General features: G+C 40.0%; 2 protein-coding genes across 5 annotated transcripts in view; both read left to right on the top strand.

Annotated features, from left to right (window-relative positions):
- LOC115425702 (tetratricopeptide repeat protein 28) overlaps positions 1 to 2,447 on the top strand; it is a 191,506-nt gene extending 189,059 nt beyond the window's left edge. For all 3 annotated transcript variants that reach the window (XM_030143410.1, XM_030143409.1, XM_030143408.1), the window contains one exon: positions 92 to 2,447. In XM_030143410.1, coding sequence (XP_029999270.1) covers positions 92 to 1,695 — 1,604 coding nt within the window. In that variant the 3' untranslated portion in view covers positions 1,696 to 2,447. The remainder of the gene's footprint in view (positions 1 to 91) is intronic.
- Positions 2,448 to 4,058: 1,611 nt separating this feature from the next.
- Positions 4,059 to 23,759, top strand: LOC115425796 (phosphatidylinositol transfer protein beta isoform). Of its 2 annotated transcripts, XM_030143551.1 has the most exons (12): positions 4,059 to 4,168; positions 10,117 to 10,147; positions 10,827 to 10,972; positions 11,170 to 11,261; positions 11,427 to 11,434; positions 11,561 to 11,635; positions 11,729 to 11,812; positions 14,272 to 14,349; positions 16,940 to 17,050; positions 17,396 to 17,518; positions 18,484 to 18,560; positions 20,776 to 23,759. In XM_030143551.1, the coding sequence occupies exons 1-11, from the start codon at positions 4,149 to 4,151 to the stop codon at positions 18,529 to 18,531; spliced, it is 816 nt and encodes a 271-aa protein (XP_029999411.1). In that variant the 5' UTR covers positions 4,059 to 4,148; the 3' UTR covers positions 18,532 to 18,560; positions 20,776 to 23,759. The 2 variants fall into 2 exon arrangements, with proteins under 2 accessions (XP_029999411.1, XP_029999412.1); XM_030143552.1 differs by lacking the exon at positions 18,484 to 18,560.
- The last annotated feature ends 3,125 nt before the right edge of the window (positions 23,760 to 26,884 follow it).

Here is a 26,884-nt window from a genome sequence, read left to right as displayed (position 1 = left end):
TGATTTGTGAAGTTTGGCGATGATCCACAAGGTGTAATCAAATCCAGTTGTGTTTTATCAGGTGTCATATTTGTTTCTTCTCTCCCCTCAGACTCCACCGAACTGCCCAAGCGTCTAAGCCTGGACAGCTCATCTTCCCTTGAGTCTCTAGCATCAGCTCAGTCTGTGTCTAACCCCCTGCCCATGGGATATTCAAGCCTTCCCTTCTCTCCTCCATGCCTGGACAATCAGGCATCAGATGCCATTTCTGTTTATAGCCTCAGCTCTGTAGCCTCCTCCATGAGCTTCGCTTCCAAGTCAGAGTGTGATTTCCTTGGGCATCGGCAACGCAGTGGGGCCACAGCACACTACTCTGCCCACAAGCATCCTCATGTTCCCCGTAGCCGCTCTTCTCCCCATGGGGCAGCTGCTGCAGTGGCAGGAACTCGCGGGGAGGAGGAGGAATATGAGGGCTTCTCTATTATTAGTAGTGAGCCTCTGGGAAGCCACTGTGACTCTTTGCCTTTGCCACCAGGCCACGGCCAGCGCCACAGAGGCCGGGGAATAGGTGGGTCCGGCACAGGGGCTGGAAGAGGCTACACTGTTTCAGTGTCTTCAAGAGGTAGTGTCAGCACTCCCACATCCCCTGTCAAGACATGTCTGGTACCCAGTCCTAACTCACCATTTCAGAAGGTGGGTAAGGTGAGCAGCTCAGACACGGGGGAATCTGACCAGTCCAGCACTGAGACGGACAGCACTGTCAAGTCTCAGGAAGAAAAAACTGTCCCTCTGGATCCTCAGGAGCTGGCCCAGAAGATTCTGGAGGAAACCCAGAGCCATCTAAGGGCAGTGGGTAGTCTTCAGCGGGCTGGGGCAGAAGGTGGGACACCAGGAGGGACCTCTACCCGTAGCAGCGCTTTCCGCTCTTCTGAAACTAGTGCATTTAGTCGTCCAAACAGCAGTGCTAGTGGCCGGGCTCAGTCTTCCCCAAGACCAAAACCCCCCTCTCGCTCCTCTTCCCTACAGAAGATAAGCTCTGGCTACAACAGTCCTGCAGTCTCTGAGTCTTCCCAAAAGGAGGGCAGCCATCCCTCACCTACTCTGGATAGCCATGCACAGTTTAAATTGAAGTACCCGAGTTCCCCGTACAGTGGCCACATCTCCCGTTCCCCCAGTAATGTCTCTCCCAGCTCGGGTCACCAGTCACCAGCTGGCAGCGCTCCATCACCTGCCCTGTCCTACTCCTCCACAGGCTCAGCCTGCTCTACATCAGCTGATGCCCCAGACTTGGACCGGCTACGAAGAGGGGTTATTGATGAAAAAGTTCAAGCAATCCACAATCTTAAGACCTTTTGGGCTAATGCGGCGGCCCAACAACAGCAACATCTAGGTCCTGTCAGAGCTGTCCATAGCACTCCTGGTCCTTTGGCAGCCGCAAGTAGGGACGTACTGAGCCTCCTGAACCTCTCCCCACGGCATTGCTCCCCTAACGACACCCAAGACAGCCTGGAGCTGCGGGAGCTGGGGCTGCAGTCACTGGATGGGAGCAGCAAAACCTCTTCCAATGGACACCATTGCTCCAACCCTAGAAAAGTAGCTCCATCACCTACTATTTCCACAAGCAGTAGCCCTGGTGCTCGATCTATCCGACTACCTGCTGGCAATGGATACAAATTCCTGTCGCCTGGAAGATTTTTTCCTTCTTCAAAATGCTGAGACATTAAAAATGGTCCATATACTTTTATCTATCAGTTACTATCCTGTGTGCTGGAGGATTAGGGCACTTTTTGAGGACCAGTACTGGTCCACCAAGCTTGACTGACAATGAAAAGGATTTGATTGGTCAGTGAAAGTGATCCTGCAGAGGCACATGAATGCTTTAGAGTGTCTTTTCTTTGTGCCCATAACACTGTAAATGGCAATGAGAAATACTCAACGACCTGATACTGTGTTTGTGTGTAACTGTGTGTCAGGTAGATGTAAATGCCATTTGGTATTTTCCCCAAAACTTTGCTGTTTGTGTGGGCCAAGATGCAACAACTCTGACTGATTTCCTCCATTATATTTTTTGTTTTAAAATTTAATGGTTATTGTTATTATTGTTTGTTATTGTTATTAATATTATAATAATTATTATGTTTTGTAAATTAATTCCAGTGTTTCACAATCAGTATTAAGCGTTTTTATATTATTAAAAGTGAGAAAACCTGTACCATGTAAAGATGGATAGAGTGGGGAAAAAAAGATTTAATATTTTTTATTGAAATCAAGAGGGCATTTTGCCTGATTTCTTTGTGAATTGAGTGTCTGCTCTGAAGCATGGATTCTCTTGCTATTCAATGTTAAGTACCATGTATGACTTTTTAGCCCATGATTTTTTGAGATTAAACATGAAAGTTTCATGACAACCATCTGTCATTTATCAGTAAACTGTTTCAATAAAAAAAAATCATGTTTGATTTCTTGTATTCATGACTACACTTCATTACCATGAAAAACTATGATGCATTATGATAAAGTTAGTCACAACTATTGAAGTAAGTCAGAAAAACAATCATGTTAAACAAATTTAACTATAAATTTAGAGTGTGTAGAATTTCTATTTTTAGCAGTTGTACTGCTTAATACATTACATTTGTATGATAGTGTTTGCAACTTCTCAGTTTTTCGTCTCCTTCCTGTCCACAGAAAACCATACAACTAGAAATGTAGGCTGTTTTCCTGAGCTCATGAGAAGTTGTTTTGTAAAGAAACTGAGAAACTTGGTTCTCACAAGATACACATACAGTATGTTTTGCAGCTGCAGATTAAACAGCTTAGAAGTATGTTAAGTACATCAAATGGGCTCAGTCTTAAATATTTGCAGCATTAAAACAACATAAAAACTAATGTAGTAGTAATAAAAATCATATATTGGCAAATTTTACTGCATAGAAACTACTTGTATTTTCCATACATTTTACCAGTAATTCTTGGTTGTAGTATAGGTTCACAGAATGATACTAGAAGTCTATTTTACTTAAACAAAAGGGTGTCAATACTTATTAAACCACTCAGAAAATTGCATACTATTACTTCATCAGGTTTCTGAACAGCCCTCAAAGTGTGTGAAATGGAAATCCCTCCAAACGTACTCCACATATTCTCCACCTCCTTGTGGGCATGTTTTAGTTGTTGCCTAAGGGGTAGAGGGAGACTACAGAAGACCCCTAACCAGGGGTGCTTTCAAGGGGAGAAAAGTGTTGATGATTCTAGGGGCCCATGAAAGACAGAGGTCCTAGAAAATAGTAGAACATTAGTCAATCTCTTTTAGAAAATTATTAACCCATGACCATAAAAGTCTGTTTGCTCCACAAGGTACTAATGAACAAATTAATTCTTTGCATTAGTTTTGTTTTTGAAAAAAAAAAAAAAAAAAAAAAGAATAAAATCCAGTCATTCCAGCATCACAGATAATGAGGAAGAAGGGCAATAACCTTTTTTTTTTTTTTTTGCTTAATTCATTATGCAGTTATTTTAGGAAGGTGATATCAGAAAAGAGAAAAAGGAAAAGTCCATTTAAATTTACTTTCATCCAAAAACAAACAGAAAACCCAACAAAACTAATACTATCATTGGAAAAAAAAAAAATAAAGATGGCTTGCACATTTCTCATAAATGTTGGACAAAACCATAGAATCTATTGTGAGCAGAATATTGATTGCTGCCTGCTCAGTGTATTTATGTAGTGTTTACATGGTTTGCAGTATTGAAGTAGTGGGGCCCCAAGTGAATTTTTTTTCAGGGGGCTCCAAATCCCCCTAACAGGGGTGTTAAGTGTGTTTCTGGACACGTCCTTGAGCTTTGCAGGTATATCTCAGACGCTAAAACTAATCAAAACAAAGGCCAGATCACACTGTTACATAATGGACTTAGACCACACAGTCCTGATTAGTAGGTGTTGAAACACTACCTGCTGCCATTGCGGTGCAGTTTGACACGTTTCGACGTGCAATAGGCGGGCAAAAATTATCCAGTGAGTCACTTCATTGGTTCATACTAATTAGTAGGTCTGTCCGTGGGACCGTGGGAGGGATCGTGGGAGGGACCGGGAGCTGCTATAGGCGCTCGTGACGTCAGCATCAATCAGCGGTCCCTGGGCAGAGCTAGTATTACCGAAAGGAGCGACAATGGTGTTCATCAAGGAGTAGTAAGTGCGATGTTCCTTCCTACTACTTATTCTTAATGATTCGACACTACTGCGACGTGTAATAGTGGGTTCCGTTAGTGTGTGTAGTTGTTCCGGTGGTTAATAAAGGCTAATGTAAACTTTTTGTGATCCTTATGAGTGTGTGTCAGACACACGAGGGAAGGGTGGGATTGCTCAAGAGCCGCTCCGGCCTACCGGCTTTGACAGCGGTGTGACAGCTGCCGTTATCCTACAATGTCCCTTATGTTCACATAAAGTAGTTGCCTTCTGAATACCACAGTCTGGAAGCGCTGCGATGAAACCGGAAGTCGTTTTGCAGGTTTTTCCGACCCACCTTAAAACTTCAACCAACTTGAGTACGAATTAGCTTGCGATGTGCTAATGTTAGCTTACGGATATGAAATCAATCTAACGCTACATCATTTAGCGTTAGCTGCTGCTTTTACTGTCTACACTTGTTAGACCATGTTAAACATGTTGCGGTGCCAGGTAATTTCAGCTCAGATAAAACACTTTTTAACTTATTTTTCTCATTCGCTCATTTTACAGTCACCAATTTTATCAGTTACAGGTAACAAGGCTAACGCTAACCGTCCCTAGCAGCTGCAACGTTATCTATGCTGCGAAGGCTAACAGTTCACTGTGGCTTATTAACTTGGATGATAAGATGTTCAACAGATTTATGATCAAAATGGGCCAAATCACAGCTGTAATCTCACACAGAAATATTTTTGAAAAACTTCACTTTACCTGAGAAAGTGTTCCTAGAAGTGAGGATGTTTGTCTTATCGCTTAAAATTAAATGTAGTCCATATTTTGATTGAAGCAGGACAGGACGAACTACCCCTCTAAGCTAGTGATGGATCAGCAGCAACACATATTATTTATTATGAGTGACAAACATACTAATGTGGTTGTGTGAGGATTAGACTCGGTTCCTGGTAGCACAGGTGTATTACACTTACTGATGCTGAAATATTGTATAGCAAACGTGACGTATAAGCTTTCTGACTGATCCCAGGTCATACATGACCACATTCACATATCTAATAAATATTTATTACTTAATTTTAGAATGGGACAAAATGTGAAATTATTGGCCAATGGCCCTGGTCAAGTGAAACTGAGCATCAGGGTCAATTTCTTTTTTCTCTAGAATAATATTGTTGAGTACTCGGCATGAAAGACATGTATCTCTAGTTTCTAAAACTGAATTTAATTTGTACCTGAATTACAACTGGATATACAAGAAAGTATGAGAATACAGTGTAAATTAAGAACAGTAAAAGTTGTAAATGAATGTATACAGCATAAATTCAAAATGTAAATAGCAATGTGTAAATAAATATGTTTAAAATATATGCCTGTGTCTAATTTTATATTTCATAATTATCAAATACTAGAATGATTTTGAATGTTATGTATTATTTTAAAAAAAACAACAAGAAGACAAATATGTGTATTAAATATAGTAATGAAACATATGTCACCAAAGACATACAGATAATTTGATCAGTATCTTAATAAAATCTTGGATTATTATTATTGGTGCATCACACCGAACAAACGCCTCGTTACCTCCGCCAAGGAGGTTATGTTTTTGCCAGGGTTTGTTTGTTTGTTTGTTTGTTTGTCTGTCTGTCTGTTTGTTTGTCTGTCCGTTAGTGTGCAACATAACTCAAAAAGTTATGGACAGATTTGGATGAAATTTTCAGGGTTTGTTGGAAATGGGATAAGGAAGAAATGATTAAATTTTGGTGGTGATCGGGGGTGGGGGGGCCCACGGGGGGGGGGCACTGATCGTTAGTGTGCAACATAACTCAAAAAGTTAAGGACAGATTTGGATGAAATTTTCAGGGTTTGTTGGAAATGGGATAAGGAAGAAATGATTAAATTTTGGTGGTGATCGGGGGTGGGGGGGCCCACGGGGGGGCCCACTGATCAGCCTTGGCGGAGGTCTGCGCTCTCCGAGTGCTTCTAGTTCCAATATTTTTTTGGATTCTTACGCTGTTACAATGAATTAATGTCTTTTAAAACTAAAATAAAAATGATCTCAGTTTCATTTTTGGATATAATGTACTCTCATATATTAAGAAAAGTGTGGTATGCTAAATATTTGCACTGTCCTTGAGGAACAGCACTTTTTTGTTTGCCATTTTTCCAAATCTTGAATAACTTCTGTATGTTTTTCCTTACTTTGTTACTTTGTCAGTTATGATAAATTCATGTTTTTATTAAATATCTGGTTATTATTCCTTAATTGCATATTAAAGTACTGGCTTTGACTTACAATTTGAGCTATTCTGGTTGCTAATAAATTAATTTTTAAAAACAGATATAGAATGATTAGTATTCCTGTACAGTGCTTTCTTATTGCGTTTACTCGCTTGGCCAGGCCCAAATACAGAGTTTAAACATAACAGTTTGGCCAGACCTTATATGATAGTAGGTATACTTCTCTTTTGGCTTTTTGATGTTTAGAATGGAGAGAAATAACTGTACTGTTGTAAAATCTTTTAGGTTCTCATATTATCTTTAAATGAGCATTACTTCAAATGTGAAAACTGTATCACAGACAAACCTTGGAAACTCCCATCTGTGAAATGATCTCCAATTGTGATATTTATGATGGACAATGTCTGTCATCAAGGTAACATTGGCAAGTGATGTTGTTCAGCAAGTACAGATTTTGTGAGTTTGCTGAGGTTGGTGTCAGTTTGATATAGGCTATACAGTTTAGGATTATATCAGTTGTTTTCTGGCTACATGAACTGAAAAACATGATTCAAAATACTCTCTCTTTAATAAAACTATAGCCTATGTTATACATGATTGGGGAAACATATTAAGTATTACTACATGGCAAGAAGGGAACAGGTTGCAATTAGAAATGTTTGAATTGTCTCCAGATGCATTATCATAATTTTGCAATATAGGCATTTTGCACAATTTTGAGAAAGCAAGACCCAGTTGGTTAAAACATTGTACTCCACAGCATCCACATCCATATTGTGTTGTTTTTATTTCTGCTGGTATTGAGGTTTTGCACAAACGTCACATGATCACATGGTTTTCTGTTTACGACGTCATATTGGTAGGCAAGCTTTCCTTGGATCGTATGTGTTAAACGATGGACCTGCTAAACTCCTGTGTGCCGTTTATTACTTAGCTTTCACCAGTTATAAGTAAGGCATAAAGACCACTCAGTCCCATTGGTGGCAGCAGTGGTTCTGTTCTGCTGACCACTGTTTATAGTTATTACCACAGTTAGTATAGCTTCTCAGTATAGTTAGCGTGCATGCCTGTAGCGCTTAGCGGCATGGAAAAAAAGAATTGTCATCATGTGGTACGGCGATGAAGACCCCTTTAAACCTACCAGGAGGGCTTCCCCTGGCCTATCACCCTATAGAGACAGAGTGATTGTGGATCTACCAGCTCCCTTTGCCAGTGATGGCAGCCAGAGTTTCCTCAGCTGGGTGAAGCAGCTGGAAGTGGCAGTCAGAGCTAAGGCAGGTGACACCGGTGAGTTCAGCTGGAGCTGGTGACAATACTCCCCACCCGTCTGTGACAGTCTGCTTTTCTACTATGGGACAGCCTTCCCCATGCGGTCAAGTCAAATTATGCAGGCGTGAAAGAGAAGATGGGATCGGCTTTTGGACAGAGACAGTTAATGGACCATTTCAGAGCTAACATATCGGCTTGTTCACGAGTTCCGGGGGAGAGCCTGGAGGTGTATGCGGCTGATGTGAGCCGGCTGGAGCTGGTACTCGTGTTTTTGCCTCTGAGTTGCCCACGCATCACTGTTGTTGGTAAACATTGAAACTCATCTATGGTGCCTTTATCACAAGCAGACATACTCGCAAATAACAAAACACGCAAACACAAGTCCAAAGAAAAACACAATATAAAGCAACAGTTCTAACTTTCTGGATCCAGATAGCGTGCCTACCAATATGGCGGTGTAAACAACAATCACATGACCAGTGACGTCAGCTGCAAGTCCTCAATAAATTTCACACGTTTATTTCAGCTGGGGTTGATAGAGGAGTGAGCGGTCAGTCTTTGTGTGCACTTTGTCCGGAGTTTTATCTCTCAGACAGAACTGCAGTGAAGTGACAAGAGCAGCTTCATTTTTAATATGGTTGTGCCCACACATACAACACAATGCTGTTATTGACTGGAGGAACAAACTCACTGTCAAAGGTCCACTCCCCCGAGAAGTGTCCCAAACAGAGCAAAATGAGAGGAAAATAGAAAATGCAGGCAAGGGGCAGGGACTTGGCAGGTAAACACACCACTACACACTGATAAATGGTCAGATGTGATCATTTAGAGGGATTATTATTGTATGAGCTTATGGATTGTAGGAAAATGCCATACACTGCTTTCAGACTAGTATAAAAAATGCAGCAGTTTTCCTTTTGCTTTTTTACACAGATACTCTTTGTGCTCAGTTTTACTATATCCAAAATACCATACACATACTGGACCTTGGGCCTTGTTGCCTTTTGCGATGGTATAATTGCACAGGCTGGCATTGCAATTACAGTTGGTCAATCATGCAGCTGCAATCGCAAAGCTTTGGCTCTTATGCAGTCATATTGAAGGTTTTTCTTAATTTATTTGACATGGTTGGTCACAGCTCATCAAAATGACCCTCGCTATGAAGCAGCACATCAGGAGATGAAGCGTAGCCAAAAAGTCTTTTACAAAGTGCTGTACCAAGTGTGCTGTGTTAGAGTACAATCTTAGGTTATTTTAGATTTATGCTTTCAGGGAACTTCCTCTTCTACCACTTTTTCCTTCTTGCACTGTGTGGTTCGTGGTCGCCATGTAAAGCTCATTTTTCATAAGGGTAAATGATGCAATTGCTTGGGGCACAGTTCACCACACCCTGAAGCAGACGTCTGCTGGGTCATAGTGTGCATAAAGTTATCATTTATATGATAAATATGAATTTAGTTTACATAACTGCCCTGTAATGCAACTCTGTTTTGTAGTGTGCAATTTCCTTTGCTCCTGTTACATTAATGCCTTTTCATGTTCTAACCATCTTAACCATAGCCAATCTCCAGCTTTCATCAACCCCAACTTTTCCACTTGGATCTAGATTTGTGTTCATTTCATTTTGTGAAGTCAGCAGTGTATCAAATTGAGTAATAATAGTTTTTAGTTAGGAAGACTGACTGCGAGACTGTGACTGGCTTCCTGTTCCTTAGTAGTGGGAGGGTTTCCATGCAATGTGGAGGTCATTTCTGTTCTTATGATGGAGTGTGCAGTTTGTTTTAATTCATAGTATATTGTGTACTGAGAGTGACTTCTTCCTTATTCGAATAAAAGACATAACGAGGAAGAATGAGTATAAATACCTGTTCAGACTTGACAGACACACCTATAACTATACGTGTAAATACTGATGCTACAGTATTTTTTTGTATTTAAAGGTACATCTCTTGAAAAAGTATTTGTCCCCTTACTGAATTCTTACATTTTTGGATATTTGTCACACTTGAATGTCTCGGATCATCCAACATAGACAAGGATGACCCAAGTAAATACAAAGTGTTTAAATGATGATTTCATTTATTAAGGGGGAAAAAAAGATAACCAACCTTACCTGGCCCTATATGAAAAAGTCTTGGCCACCTAAAATTAAAAAGTGATTGTTCCATTGATGCCAACAAATGCAGTCAAGTGTTTGCGATAACTTATGAGTCTTTTACATCACTGTGGTGTGCTGTAGTTTTATACACAAAGATTCATTAGGTGATATTATATATGACTTACTAAGTGTTTTTTTCATATTACCTTAAAACAACATAAATCAAATCACTTGATAGTGTTCTTTGTCTGGCATATATTCTTAACTTAAAACTGCAGTGGAAGTATTAACAGTAGTTTTGCTTGTCTTATCATTGAGAATCAACCCATCTTTCTCTGTTTTGCAGTCGTGTGGTTTTACCCTGTAGTGTTGAGGAGGTGAGTAATCACTTTTTATATTGCTACTACTATGTGCAATTTGTGTACCTGTTACAACAAACTTTAAAACTGTTTGAGTAGTTTTGTTCCTTTTCGTCTGACAACAAAAAATGGAAATGAACAGGAAATAGGTCACATGTGCTAGTTGGGTTTAGAGGAATGACAACAGGCCACTGTCATGTACCTCTTTTTAAAATAATTGTAATGAATAATGATTGCACTAATTTTGTCTCATAATTTCTAATGTTTAATTCCTGGTAACAGGTCAAAGTAGCACAATATTATCAAAAAAAGGCTTCATTTGATTGTTTTACAGGAGCAGTCACTTGTTCCATGTGGTTATAAAGTTTTATGTCATTACTCCAACACTCACTCTTTATCCTTGTTTGGCGAGTTGTACCACTTCAATCCAAACAACTAAGCAGAAAATAGTTTTGGTTTAAGGATGTAAACTCTTAACAGGAACTCTAGCTGAAATAAAAGTAAGAAAATTACCGTACCGTCACATAATAGTGAAAGTAACATACTGTAATTATCCTTCACCTACACCTTCATTATGCCTTTTAAATTGTCCAAGATATAAATGTATTTTTTTTTACTGTAACTGATTTCCTATTCCTTTTTCAAGGTTTTCTAGCTATAGTGCAAATAGTTGATATTGATGTTGTTTTTGTTGCAGTATCAAGTGGGACAGTTGTTCTCAGTGGCTGAAGCCAGTAAAAATGAAACTGGCGGCGGTGAGGGTATTGAGGTCCTGAAAAATGAACCCTATGAAAAAGATGGCGAGAAAGGACAATACACACACAAAATCTACCACTTAAAGAGGTACGTGGTGTGACTTTGAGCCTTTTTATTCATTGTGTAATAGCACAGAGCTACCACCGAGTGGCAGTGTTGCTTTAGCTGTGATATTGGGCTAAATATGTACAAATGAATTGATTTGATTGGTGGAGTGCTGCGTGTTGCTTGCACCTTTTTCCACTTTGATCCATCATTCCCACCCTCATGTCCACACCCCACAGTAAAGTCCCAGGGTTTGTGAAGCTCCTCGCTCCTGAAGGTTCCCTGGTATTTCATGAAAAAGCCTGGAATGCCTACCCCTACTGCAGAACCAGTGAGTCCCATCCCATAGGACCTTACCTCTGCTTTACCCTCAAACCCTTTGTCTTCTCTGTCGTAAAGTACATAATGCTACTATAGTGTGTTTTCCAATTTGTGTATAATAGTAATAGTGTGGTTTCTTTTTTTTTTTCTCTCCTCATGCTTAACCTCGATCCAGTCGTGACGGTAGGTTTTTTTTTTCTTATATGTTGTGTCATGAATAATATGCAAGTGTATTAATTAGCCTAAAATTATCATTCTAGAGCCAGCTTTCTAATTATTGATATACAACAACTTCCTTCTTATGTCTAGAATGAGTATATGAAAGACAATTTCTTCATTAAGATTGAGACATGGCACAAACCAGACCTTGGAACTCAAGAAAATGTAAGTTCCTCCGCTTCAAATTGACAAATTGTAAACAGTTTGGATTTGGTGCGAGGTTTACCACAACTGTGCTGTTTTTGTTTGTTTGTGTAGGTCCACAAACTAGACAATGCCACGTGGCAGAGTGTAAATGTTGTGCCCATTGACATCGCAGACAGAAGTCAAGTGTCGGCTGCTGTAAGTAGAAACTCTGTTCTGGCACATTTCCAGTTCATGATGAAAGCACAGTTTGGCGCCTTCATGTGGACAGGCTTGATCATTACCATATTACCTGCCAAATATAATCGTCTTGCATAATCTTCAAACAGGGTGGAGAGTATTATTTTACTTCTGATTACAGCAATCTTCTTGTATCAGTTACATTTAAGTATATATTTTTTTCTGGACAATGTCTTTACAGTCATGTTTACTTTTCTAATATAGTAGTTGCCAAGGGAGTTCTGTATGAGGTCATTTTAAAGGTGTGGGCTGCAGTTAACGCTTTTGTTTTTTAACAAATAAAAAATAGAACCAACAATTTTTGTTTATCTTTGTTTGAAAATTATTTAGTTGGTATTTAAGTATTACAAAGAATGAAAAAACATAAACACCAAAGTAAATTTTTTTCTGTTTTTGTGGTTGTTTTTCAACCAGAAAATAACATTGAAGTTAGGTGTGTTTGATTGATCTTACCATTTTATACATAGATGCATTTTATGTGAGTAAATATGTAAAACATAATTAATATTTGGCCTCCTTTTTTTTACTGATCTTTACTTAAACTGTTTTTAAAATCTTTGTTTATGAATCCTATGATTGAAGCTTCACAAGGTTGCCTCAGTAATATTTCAATATATAAATTGGATATTTCTAATCCTCCCCTTTGAATCTCTGAAATCTTATTTGAAGAGGTTACACATTATTGCTGTTATTCGACATCACATTGCCTCATTTCACTGTGCCGTTTGTGCGTGTATGTGTGTGTGTGTGTGTATATATTTGGCTGAGACGCATTGCTTCTGTGTGTGTACGTGTTTGTTTGCGGTGGGTAGTTAACGAGGCGGACGTGTTTGCCTTGCTGGCGGAGTGTGTTGTGTCTGAGGGCCCTATCAGCCCTCAGCCTCAGGCATGGCTGCAGGGCCTGGGGCGTACCGCCAGCACAGATGAGTTTGTTAGTGTAATTAAGGCTCACAGTGCTTCGTATGCCGGAACTAGACAAATACACACATGACACAATCACACTTGCACTCTAACACACACTTTTTACTTGAGGAGTAGCTCCTTTTTGTCTACCACGGCACATCGATTCACAGACCTCATTAGTGCAGCACAGTGTATTGTTATAGTGATGGAGCTCTCGGCATTAAAACAGCCAAATTGTTGTGTGTGTGCTGTGTATGTACGGGTGGGTTTCTGTCTCTTTCCACACGCTTGGCACCCTCCTGTTGGCCGATAGCCCTGAAAAGTAGCTTTTAGCTGGAGGCGCATCATGATTTATTTAAAATTGCTGGGCCCTTGAGCTGTTGATAATTTGAAAGCCATTTCATTTATTTGTATTACTATTTATCTTCCTGTTTTTCTCAAGTCAACTGTGTCATGTTTGTCGTGTGCTCAGCATATGTGCACAGGATTGCTCAGTATCTTCTCAGATGCGTTAGAAATGTTTTAGCATTGTGGCCATGACCTTCGATACAATATGTTGCTAGTAACTCACTGAAAAAGGTTTGGTGGGATTGCATGACCCTGAGGATCATTACTATTACCACAGCTTTAGTCACAAACAGAAATACTTGTAGGATCAGCAACACTGATACATGCACATTACCGGTATGAGTGGTCACCAGCGTCACCCTAATTAAACAGATGTTGCTGGTGGCCTTAGTGGCCCATAGGTTGTCTTTTATCTTTTAGCTGCTGAAAGATGAGTTGTGCTGTGTGACATTTTCTGGGGGTGATGGAGGATGAGTGTGGTACTCTTACACTGTAAGCAAATGGCATTTTTAGACAAACAGTGCATATTTGTGTAACCTGTCAAGTGGCACAGTAAAATAAAAACATTTTGGGGTCAAATGATGATGTTGATCCATCAGTTAGATCAATTAATGATCTTAAATTGGTTCTTTTGTAAACTGTTGGCTTCAGTAGTGACAGATGACTAATGTTTGGCCTTAATTCAATTCATTGACTTTGAGGGGGAAATAGTTGCTTAAAACTTTAAAAAAAAAACAACAACGTATGTTCACTTCTAGATGTATTGTTGTTGTTATTATTATTATTATTATTATTATTATTATTATTATTATTATTATATGTTAATCTATTTATCTATTTAGTTTAAGATTTATCCAATTTCCAACAATGTTTTATTTTTTTCTCTCTGGGAGAAAAGTGTAACTAACATCAGTTTCTTGCTTCAAAATATCATTATTATATCAGCTTTTGAAAATCCTAGTTGGTTGGCTCCTAAAACAGAGTAATGTGAAAAACTTGCAAATTTCCTTAAACCAGTGCATTTATTTATTGCTTAATTCTTCATGCACCATGAGTCATGATTTGTGTCTTAACCATATCGTCTTACCACAGCCTGTCGAACGTTTTCTGCCAGCTACTCGATATGCTATGTATTGTTTTAATTATGGAAAATGTTTTCTCTGTAGGACTACAAGCCAGATGAGGACCCCGCCAAATTCAAGTCAGTCAAGACCGGCAGAGGACCCCTTGGGCCCAACTGGAAGGTACTGCTATTGTGGGAGTGAAGAGAACTAGATTACTTTCACATGCAAACAGCAATTATGTCACAGGAGACATAAATTCAACCCATGCTTAACCCTTCATACCTGACTATTTGTGGGCTATAAACACCTTATCATTGTAAATCCCTGAAAACCCAGCAGCACCTGCATCTTTAAACAATTTGTTGATAAAACACTGAATTACTCAAGACCATATAGAATTCAATGCAGTTTGTTGTCATTAAAACAGTTGTTGCAGTGATTTGTACCCTGGAAGTTCAGCATGACTGGTTTAAACTGAAACTTTCCAAGGCAGTGAATAAAGAAAGATTGGTCATAATAAAATGGAAAGAATATGGAACATCTGTAAATCTGTCCAGCACAGGCTATCCTCCCTTCAGACAAACCTATCCCATCTCTGGAGGAGCTACTGGGTTCAGTGGTTGGGATGGGACACGGTGCATACACCAGCTGTAGAGAAGCACACAAAAAGCCCCCGCTGAAAACAAATCAAATGTGACATTGTGGGTAATGCTGCCAGGGGATATGTGGGAGACTGTAAAATGAAGTCAAAGAAAGTCCAGTGGTGTGAAACCAAAGGTTGAGTTCTTGGTATTTGCTGGTGGGGAGTGTCATGCTGAGGGGATGCTTCTCTGTGGCAGGTCTGGGAAGGGTTGTGAGGATAGTGGATGAAATGAAAGCATTAAAATACAAGGAAACCCACGAGGAAGACCTGCTGTAGGCTGCAAGAAAGCTGCTGCTTAGGAGAGGATTTGTTTTCCAAGCTAAGCTACTAAAACAACAATGTCAGTGTTTCTCAGCCTAGTCCTCAAACCAATCAGGATTTAGTTATGGTTTTTATTCACAGTCCCCGCACAACCTGATCTGTAAAGAAAAATTGGGGGTGAAACAAAACTAGTGTTAAGATTGTTAAAGCATGAACTGGCTGAAGGTTCTTGTCTCCAGGCAGTGACTCCAGTAATTATTGACAAATGGGGTGAATACTCACACTACAACTGATACTGTGTGGGTATGTTTTATTTAGGTTAAGTCGAATGGAAGGGAATGTTTTGCACACAGATATTTATAAATCTTATTCTGCACTAGTGCCTCTAAACATTAGAACATTTGACTTAAAATATATTTGCAAAAGTGTAAAGATGGGAAACAAAGTACTTTCTCCTCACCTGTATTTGGATGCGACTAAAAATTCAAGTCACAAGGTCAGGTTTTCTACATCGCTACTTCTAAGCCTGTGACAGGGGAGGAAGGCGATTGTATGTGGACGCTGGTAACTGATTTTAAATTTGACAACTGATGGAAAGTAAAAGGAGGGAAACTTTGTTGGGAGTTGTGCTGCTTTCCCCTCTAAACCTGCGGGTACCCTAAAGCCTCTCAAATGGGTCCTGCTGACTCTTGGAGCACGAAGAATTTCTGCTCTGTGGTGGAGCCCTCAAAGTTCACCATGGGAAACTTTCCTCTGCTTCAAATATTTTACAGAATTTCACAGAACAAAGGCAGCCAAACAGCTTTTAAAAAGTGTGAATAAAGAAGCACAACTTTTTATTTTGTGTTTTTAATTAGATCACTTTCCCGTCCGCTGTGGACATGGAAAAAGACTGTTTTTGAAAAGGTGAAAAAAAAAGTAGTTATGTGACAACAGAGGCACAATTTCTGCCAGCTTCTCAGAGCAATAAAACTCTTGTCTATCTCTGCATGCACACATGCTTGCGTATCGGTACCCTTTGTATTTCTGAAAACTTCTGCTCCTTTGAGTGGGGCACAGAGAGGGAAAGAAGAAATGTCACCGTAAGTGTTTTGATGTAGAATCCGTTTCATGTGAAGTTCTCCTTTAGCGATGACAACTTTTCTAAACCCACTGCAAATTTAGAAATGCTTCTCGTTTCCCCTCTCTCGCTCTCCTCCATGATCGTAGCATCAAACGGCAGTGGGATGAGGGTGATTGAGGCGGGTCTGTGGCATTTTCTCGTAGAATGCCGAGCCAGAATGAAGTGATTAATTAAACAGGTGTTCTCAGAGGGAGAGTGTGCGTGTTCTGAGGGTGAGCAGGTCCTGGGTGTTAATAATGTAACCAGCTTTGCACCGCGACGCCCTTATCGCTTTGCAAGCACCGTTTTATCTGCCTTCCATGGCCACAAAGGCATGCCTTTCGGGAACGGTGTCACTGTCAGGGCGGAGGCAGAGAAATGGTCCCTTCATCTGGAGTTTATCCACTTTGCTCTGCCCCAGCCCCCCCCCTCCTTTTCTTCTCTTCTTCAGAGGGAGGCAGAGTGCAAGCAGCGGATGGATTTAGAAAGTGTGTTGTAGATTAGGGCACTTTTATCTGTGCACAGCACATCTTCATATTGATAATTATTTCAGCAAGCCTCATACCCAAAGCATTATGTATTAATAATTTTAAGCTTTGAATGCAGCCAAGATTAGACTAAAATAATATTCTCTTCGCCTTCTGCTGTTTTTTATTCTCTCACTGCAAAGTTGCTGTCAAGTTAGTCTGATACTGCATTTTAAAAAGTGATGAATTGAAAGTCGTGAAAGTCATGTCATTCTTTTGCTGTTCTTCTCCCAACAGAAGGAGTTGCTTACTAAGACTGACTGCCCAAGGATGTGTGCCTACAAACTGGTCACAGTTAAGTTTAAGTGGTGGGGCCTGCAGACCAAAGTAGAGAACTTCATTCATGAGGTTAGAGTGACATATTTACACAGTCAGTTGTATGTTGGTTCACAGATTCCATTAAGACCCTCAAAGCATAACATGCTGGATCAGTTTTATTGTGTATTGTCTTTGAGGTCCGTTACTACAGTAATGATAACCTGAACTAGAAACACAATTTGTTATTTTAATTTACTGGGTAAAAATGGTGAAATTCTCATGAAATTCATGAGTTTGCTTAACTACACTGAACTCATTACTTGAAATGTAAATTGGTACATTTGTCACAGCTGTATTTATTTATAGCATGTTAATGTTATGTGGTGATTTCAACCACATTGCCCTGCCCTAACCGAGACTTCCACTGTCTCTCAGCAAGAGAAAAGGATCTTCACCAACTTTCACCGCCAGCTCTTCTGCTGGATTGATAAATGGGTGGAGCTGAGTATGGACGACATAAGGCGGATGGAGGCAGAGACACAGAAGGAGCTGGATGAGGTAGGTGTACAGTTATTAAATATAATTAAACCTTCTGAATTTAAGGCACACCTTCATCAATGCTGAGCTTTGTGCACAGAACTGTCACCGGCTTTGTGGGGCACAGTCTGCTTTCCTAATATTTGCCTGAGGTGCAGATGAGCCACTGTAGAATCAGACTGGTGTTCTTTCTGATGAGGCTCTTCTCTTCAGTAACAAAACATTAGATGAGTTATATGTGGGTGTATGAGGATAATATAGTGTGATAAAACAGGGAACCTCCCAAATGTCATGTACCTCCTTTTGAATTCAGCTATATTTCTCAAAATCGCCTACTATGTTTTTTAACTGATTGATTTCTTAACTTGCTTATTTAACCACAGATTTGTTTGGTTATTAATTATTATTTGCCGCATCTTCTAATTTCCCCTAGAATTTTGATTTATTGCTTTAAAATACTATCTTTATTAGTACAGTGCTAATTGCATTGATTGGATTTTGATTTTATTGGATGTCTTATTGATTACTATTCTTCCTTTTATTTATTCTGTTGTACTGAACAGGGTAAGATCTACCCAGTTTTGTTGTTTAGCCATTGCACAATGTACAAAAAAATCTAATCTGTTCTTCCCAAATAAATGTATTTTGTTTAACATGGAACAAAGAGAATAGATTACAACTCATCATTTAAATAGACTAATTTCTATAAATAAATTGATTGTTTAGAATAATAACAGTGTTAACCCCACTGTTTCTCAGGCTTCTGATATTTACTATGCTTTTCGTTTTTAATATCTTGCTTATCTTGAAAATGTGATTCCATTATCCTTTTGTGTTTTATTTAGACATAATAAGATCTGTTCTACCTTCACTAAAGCATCTTTCTCAATGTGTTCTAAAGCATCTCTATTGTAACATTGATCTTAACTGCACCAAAAGGCCTTAATATTTCCTCCTGTGCTTCACTGTATTTTTATTTTGTCTAGATGCGTAAGAAAGGTTCTGTGCGAGGCACAAAGGCTGCAGAGGAGTAGCCAGGCCAGGTGTAGTTGAGTGTGGCTGTGTAAGTTCTCACTGGTAGAGCCCAGTGTCTTTTTCTGCTGTCTTAAGGGTCTGTGTGTTGCTGCACGCCAAGGCTGCTTTCACTCTCTATTGGTGACATTAAGAGGCTTTTAGTCCACTGTGTGTGTGTATGTGCACTAATATGTATGCTTCCACTTGCGCTCAACAGCACACTCTGAATTGGTTAATCAATAACAACAGATCGCAGAGAAATATGATGTATGTGCCCGGTCGTTAAGTGTTTGCTGACCCAGTCAAAATCTCCATTTATGCATTAGAGTGTATGTGCGTACACACACCAGAGTCCACAAGTGCCTGGGCTTCTGGACATGCTCATACATCTGTACAAACTTTTCTCAGAATCACACATGCAGTTAAAATGAAAGCCTGCTTAAGCCTAGTACCTGTAATCCAGAGCTTCCCCACAGAGGAATATACTGCAGACAAGAAAAACAGTCCTCCTTTAAATCACAGGCTTTTATTTCTGTGAATCACTTTTCTGTAAAGCCTTAGCATTGGTTTGCTCTTGGAATCACTTTAAATATCAGTCTGAGAACTTTTGGCCGTACAAGGAGAAAAAGGGAGGAATCCGGACTGGACTGGCCAAAGTGGGCCAGACTCAAACATTCCTGGCTTCCTACCAACATGCAGCATTTTGTGCTTTGCCTCCCCCTCTCACATCTCGCCCAATTCGGCATGTGTTTCCCATTTTCCCCTGAAGAAAGTAAACAGGCGGGTGCCATCAAAGAGGGCTGTGGTGAGGAACCCAACAAGGCCTGAACCTCTGGGCCTGAGGGTTAGTGAGGTCACAGTCTGACTGTATGCGATGAAGCAGTGCTAAGCCTCCCAAAGACACAGGTTCTCCACATGTCCTCACTGTGGTATGGACCACAGTTGCGTAACTCTGCTGGTGTCTGTTGGTAGGGGACTGTTAGTGTAAAAGCAGGAAGCATGAAAGAAACCGGGTAAGAAATGGGGGTGGTTTGAGATGGCTTCTTTTCCCTCATTAACATACAAATGGAATTCTGCAGTTGAGAAGGAGTCTGTGCTGTGATTGAGAAAAGGGAGGGAGAGAGGGAGGGAGGACGGGGGCGGAAAGGATGGAGAAGTGTGAGGTTGAATCCTTGTGCCATTTCATCAGATCTGTCTATTCCTCTGTTTAGATCCACTGTTAGTTTGAACTGTTCCATTAAGGTGTGTGGCTATCAGATTCTAACACTAATTGACTTTCCAAAGCCATCAGCCTCAGGGTGGGAGAATTTGAAAGTGATGCCTTTATCTACCCAGAAGACAAACAAGGCCTTGATTAGGACTGCTGCAGATGGTTTTTAGGTAAAGCTAAGATTTGAGTGAGCCAAAGGAAAAGCTATAATCTAGTTATATTTTAAGGCTTTGCCATGCGAATACCAAAAGTCATATATGTAAAACAGAAATGAGTCAAAACCAATTCATAGTAATAATTCCACTGAGGCCTAATCCACATGTACATTTACTAGTACAAGATTTTGGCCTTTTGTTCACACACTAATCAAGCTTTAGGTCACAGAAAATAGACCTTACTTAACGCATCCAAGATGTAGTTATGACATGGGTTGTGTATGTGTCACATGAGTGATTGAATAGTAAGTCTGTTTTAGTGTTTTATACTAGCTGTACTTTAATTCTTGCACTTTAAAACATGCACTTTATACCATATTTAATGCACTTTTCTGTTCTTAGATTGTATTTGTGTTGATATGTATTGGTTTCTGGTTTGTAACCTGCCAAGAGACTACAGATGCAATTTAGCAGTTACGCTAACTCTGTCATATTTACATTGATATTATGTAATTTGTTCATTATTGTAGAATGTGCCTCCAACTAAATAAATAAATGTTTCCAGGGGAAGATTTTGGATTGTAATGCCAAAACATGAGCCATTGCTTCCTTTGCACGTGAACATGACTAACATCACTTTCTACATGTGTCTTTATATTGTTTTTGCTGTTGCTGTGTGCTGCCATTTTTGGTAGCCTTGTGATTGGGCTACATTATCACCACCCTTTGGTTTGGCATGCTCCTTTTCTTAACAGTGCTTGTGTGTGATAGGATTAAAAAAATACCCCTGAATGTGAAGACTAGGCCTCAATACAGGCATCCACTAAACCTGCCCTCACATGTTTACCTCGCATAAATCTAATGTGTGTGTGTGTTTATTTCCATCATTTTCCACACAGCTACGTAAACAGGGTGATGTACGAGGAACCAGTGCTGCAGACGAATGAAAAGTCCAAGGATTTTAAACAACCATGATGACGGCAGCGACGGAGACTGCTAAGAGGGCTCTTTTGGTGCCACTTTTTACCTTAACTGATTCAGGCTGTGGAGGAGGCGGCTCTGCTACCTGCAATCAATAGAGCAGATCCCTGACTTGCACCCAATCATAGACATTCTATCCACTGAGGAATTGATTTCTAGAAACCAAACACGATCCTAGATGATAAGACTCTGGATAATTTTGATCTCCTCGGCAAAGAAAGGCCAGTTATCAGCATCATATTATTGACAATACCAAGCCGTCTGCTTAGATGAAGAGCGCTGACTTGCAATAGACATGTGTAATGAATAGATGAATTGGCTTGATTCCACAGGGGCAGATGTTGGACCAATTATTTACTATATTGTTTTGGCCATTTTTGATTTTTAAATTTTTTTTTCCCTGTTCGGTTTATCTCCAAAACATTCCAGTTAAAATGATGCCATCTCTGACCTGTCTTTGCCTTCTCCTTGTTCTTAACTGTACACACTGTGGCTCAGTGGTTTGCATTCCCCAGCATGAGTGTTTCTGTCATACTCATGTTCCTTCCTGCCACAGCCTCCATTAAGAGATTACTAACACCGTTGGCGCCTTGGCCCATTGTAATCCTTCCCCCATCACCCCACCTTACCCAAAGCACTGCATCTTATTAACACTGACAGTCATGCCTGGACAGGTATTCACTCTCACTTAGCTTTAATAGACACCCCCCCCCCCCCCCCGTCAAACACATACACACACCAACCATATGACACATATACATCCCACACGTAAGGATGAATTCATTCTCGCACATACTCACAGGTGTGGATGCCTTTGTGGTGACTGATCTCTTAAAAGCTCAAGCTGGGCAGATCCATGCAAGCTTATTCGGGTAAGGATGTTACTTTGAAAGTGTTTACAGCTCTCGCACATCACCCTCCACCCCACCCTACCCTACCCCCAACTGCACTCCTTATTTTAGAGACATTCACACTTAGCATTTGCCACAGAGCTCACCTCCCTAACAGATGTCCCCAGAGAAAAACTGCACTGAAAAACAGCCACAGATGGTGCTACACCCCTCCAGCCTCTGTCACAAGCCAAACTTCACAGCACTGCTCTCCCCACCTCACCCAGCCCACCCCCAGAGGCCCGTCTTACTCATCTGGCTCTCTGATGGTGTATGTTCTCCCATTGGTGAGGCTTGTTGACCAGAGCCGACAGGTAGACTACTCCGTTTCGCCTAGGTGTGTTTACAGATTTGTTACAGCCTTACCAATGCCCAGCTGACACCAGCACCACACACTGCTTGCCTTAATCTCTTGACCTTTGTACCTTCTGGACCTATTATAGCTATTTTACCTCTGCTGCCTGCTATTGCTCTAGCTACCTCCCTTTTTTTTCCTGGCAATTTACTGCACACCTAAATGTTGGCACTAGCTATCAGCTGCTACCTGTTAGGAGAAAATCATGGCAGAGCTTTATGAGCAAACTTGTTGACGATGACTCTTTATTTTTGTGAGGGTACAATATTATGCTCTTTACATTTCCTGATGTGTCACAGCTCCTGAGCAAGTGCAATTGTTTCACCAAGGAAACATTTCTTAGCTGCAGCTGAACAGCTAGCGTACTGTTGTAGCTGTGTAGGACTTCAGATTTCTATCTGTGCCTCAGACCGGCTGCCTGATGGATATGCCATATTAATGACTCATGACTTGTCTACTCCATAGTGCACTTTCTCTCCTTAGGCTTCAAAATCATGTGTCACTGGCCAACAGTGTTGATAACTAGTGTTACAGTGTATACAGTACAAGTGGTTTCCACCATTAACGCTTACTTGTGATGTTCAAGTTTTGTGTGTTTTCTGTTATGACATTGTCTGAAGTTCTGCAACAGGAACAGCGCTTTTGTTTTTAAGAGAGCAATTTTCCTTTCAATACTAATGTAATCAAATTCTCTTGGTTTAAAAGGTTCTTTTTTTTTTTTTTTTTTTTTTTTTTTAATTTTCCAGTAAATCTTATGAGGGAATGTCATTACTTCCTCAGCTATGGGTTATTGGCTTGTCCAAAGAGTGTGAATGGATTTCAGATGTTACATGTTTACGTGTATTCAGCTCTTGTAGGCTGGTAACATAGGAAATTGTGGAGGACACTGTCTAAGACAACATTTTAATAACACACAGTATACTCAGGTGAACAAAATGATCATTTTGATATTGTTGTCCATTAATTGCCTCAGACATATAACTAACTATACCCTTTCTATGGTCAACATGGTAACAGTTTGAACATGATGGGAAGCACTTACAAGAGAGCCTGTTCTGTTTTATTGCTGTAAATGAAGTCATATGAGCTTTGTCATTGTTTTGGGATAATATACTCACAAAACAATGTTAAACAGTTGATCTGAAGCGCAGACGCTGTTTAGTCACTTTTCCAACTTTAATTGCAATCTCATCATGTTGACTTCTTATAAACATTTGAATATATTTTCAGAGAACAAGGATTTTTTTTCCACCCCTTCATTCACATTTTAAGTGCATTTTGAATGGATCTTTGTGCAGTGTGACCAGGAAAAAAAAAAAAAACGGAAAACAAAACTTTTTCAAGAGTTGTACAGGGAACCCAACTATTGTTCTAAGTGACCCCCCACCCTGTATTGATTCCTGTTTGTCAGGACAGCGATAAGAAAAAGGAAGTTTTCACCAAGCAACTGTAAAGTCTTATCTTAATTTATGAAATCTACAACTGTTAAATTTCTGAACTGCTTGCTTTTAAATGTTTCTGATCAGCTTTTGTAATTCAGGGGATATGGTAATGAATGTATGATATTTTGTGCCTCTTCTTTCTGTAGATCTCTTGTGTGCCATTAAGTCTACATATTGTATCTACGTATCAAATAAATTTCACTTTGAAAATTTCAGGGTCTGCTTCTTTTTTTTTTGTTTGGCCAATGTTTGATCTTATCAAGTGGTTTGTCTTACCACATAAATGTATTTGCTCTTGAATATTCCCTACACAGGTTGGAACTGGGGTGGAAATCTTAGTTTTCTTGTGTAAAATATACATAGATAGGATACACGTACCAAAGTTATATTGGTGACTCAGACTAGTCTCTCTGTGACCTGCAGGTCAGGAGAGTCTCACAATAACAGCGGAATCCGTGCTAAAGAGCAGGAAGAGCCGCCAGTCTGCTGGCTGCGATATCCACCTATTTATTGTTTGCAGAGGAACGGTCACATGCGCCCGCTGCAAGGAAACCAGTCATATCTGCCCCAGAACAAGCAAATGGTGCTGTTTCTAAAAGGGGAGATGGGCAGACTCGCCCACACACCTCCTGTTAAGTGGCAGCTCACAGTAGTCTACAGTAGGCATGAATCCATCCATCCATCCATGTGTCTCCCATGCAGAGGAGATGAAGGGACAAATCATGAGTGAGCTAAATAGATGAGGCAACAGATGAAGAGAATAAATTAATCGTTAAGGGAGACTCGAGACTTGACACAGCAGGATATCAAGGCGGGATGCAGGAGACGCCTCAATGATGGGAGCTAAAGACTGTGATAGCCAGAAACACCAGCTTGTACACTTCAGCTCAGAGGCAGATTGATAATATTCTTGAAGATATCAGTGTTCCTTTTATTGTCCATATGTTGTAAGTTTGTGGACCAGTTTTCCAAGTAACATTAATTTCACTTAACATTTATTTTACACACATACTGTTATGAGAAAAAAGAGAGAAGATGCATCAAGACATGATTAAAAAAAAAAAAAGTCCTTAACAGGTTCTAAAATTATATAAATTTAATCTCCAGAGTAAAACAACATAACAGATTCCACCGTGTCATCAGTTATCTAACAAAACTGAAGCAGTGAAGCAAACATTATGTAAACATTACATCTGGGGAGTCCTGAATGAAACGATCCCTAGATACTAATTACAAGAGATAAAGCTAGTGATCACAGAGAATTATTGTGCCACAGAAAATACCTATAAATATAAAGACCACTTAATAACTGATATAAATGTTATTTGTTTTTAATGCACTGCAAAGGCAATTTCATTTTAAGATGGAATTGCCAGAAACTATTATAAAATAGCAAATGGGAATTTTGGGAATATAAAATGGGAAGAAATAGTGAAGAGGACAGAGATTATTATTAAATATACTCTACAAGTCATTTACTATATATACATATATATATATATTCAAGTTGTATTTACTGGTTCTGTCAGTCATATTACTGGAAGGTTTCTCTTTCATTTATCCCTTATGTCTATTTTGGCTGTAATGTCATGCCATGTCTTTATAGAATTATGAACAACATATTATAGTTGCACTGCACTGCACTGTACTGCACTGTACATACTGAGTTTTACATTTCTTTTCTATGTATAATGTACATAGTCTTGATATACATATTTGGTGTTTTTATATTTCTTTTATCCAGCCAAGAACTGTCTCAAAAAAAAATTCTGTAATGGGCACATAATGATAATAAACATTGAATTATTTTTGTAGGATTAGTATTCTTAAATGTAAAAAGTGGATTGTGTAGGTCTGTACTATATTTAAAAAATACTTCACCAGTCTTTGTTACATCACTTGGCTGCATTTCCTGCCACAAGAAAACACACTGTGCTTCGAGCTTCTGTCTTTGTTTTTTGGAGGAAGGTACACGGTAAGGATTTAACTCACAATTTGATCCGCACCACTGTGTTTGTGTATGTGACATCCCCCTGTGGCCAGATTTACTGAAAGGCCCCAGGTTTTCGTGGAGAGGAAAGTTATTTTTGGCCAATATGGGTTGGCAGTGATGTCACGAGTGTTTCCTCATCCTCCGGGCTCGGGTCAAGTTTAGCCTCAGAGATTCTCCTGAGTCTTTCCTGTTGTTCTCAGAGAGGTGTGGAGCCAACCGACGAGAAGGAAGGTGAAGTGGGGGAGGGAAGGGAGGTGGTGGGGCTCTGGGTTGCATCCCTCCCTTTAATACAATGGTGCTTCTCTGGATGACAGATGCTGCTTAACCCGTCCTGACCCAGGGAGTTGTGATGGCTCAGCTGAGTGACAGGCCCATAGAGGACACACAGGGGTCTGCTCCATACTGCAGAACAGCACAGGATGCCCACCCCCAACAAGGGAAGGAACTGTCTCTTTGGGCAGCCCCCACGGTAATATATGTCTATCTGAGGAAAAGCTTAACACCATGAATTAAGGGTAGAGAAGGGCACCCACTTCTGCTATCTTGTCCTGTCGAGTAAAATATTGAGACAAATTGAGAACTAAATCACTGCAGAGAAGAGTGGTATTGTGACAGTACTTGAAAGCCTGTAGACTGTCCATTGTCATGTAGTCGCCTCAGCAGCAGTTCTGAGCTGCATTTATCATCAGTGGGGACTCAGGGGGAGAGAGACCATGCCATCGGTTTGTCATACTTAACTTGTCTGTCTCCATTTCAGAAGACTATAGACTGAGCTAGTAGCAAATAGGAATCACAAGGGTTTTAGTGTTACAGTCAGATAGAAACAGGGTCCGCTATCTTGTTTTTCTAGTCATTTCTTGTATTCCTAATGGGGCTTTTTTGATACAACAGGCTGATATTGGTAAAGAAATGAACACGAATGCTGATATTTCCCAGGGGCTTCATAGAACAGTGATGAAAAACAGTATGATATGCACACACTTTAGGGTTTGTCTGAGTAAAACTCTAATGATGCCACATCCAGCCGCCTCATAGATATGGAGGTGGTCCTCCAGCAAGGTGATACAGAGAAAGAATGTACTGAAAACATTTTTTTTTTCCTTCTGTTTTTTAGTAACACAAGCTCAGCAGCCTTCAGGACAGCTCAACATGCTTCTTCTTTCCTTAGCAGACAGGTATTTTACCCCATGTCTCCTTCAAAACACAACCACGTTTTCTCCGGCTTCTCCCTCTGAGCTGCTGTCCTTTTACCTGCATTTGGCACACACACACACACACACATAGATATATATATATATACACACACACACGCTCATTCTCAGCATCTTTCACTGCCTTATCCTGACC

The sequence above is a fragment of the Sphaeramia orbicularis genome, chromosome 9, assembly GCF_902148855.1.
Source record: "Sphaeramia orbicularis chromosome 9, fSphaOr1.1, whole genome shotgun sequence".
Classification (NCBI taxonomy): Eukaryota; Metazoa; Chordata; class Actinopteri; order Kurtiformes; family Apogonidae; genus Sphaeramia; species Sphaeramia orbicularis.
Note: the sequence above shows the minus strand (reverse complement) of the source record. Positions and strands in the feature narration are given on the sequence as shown.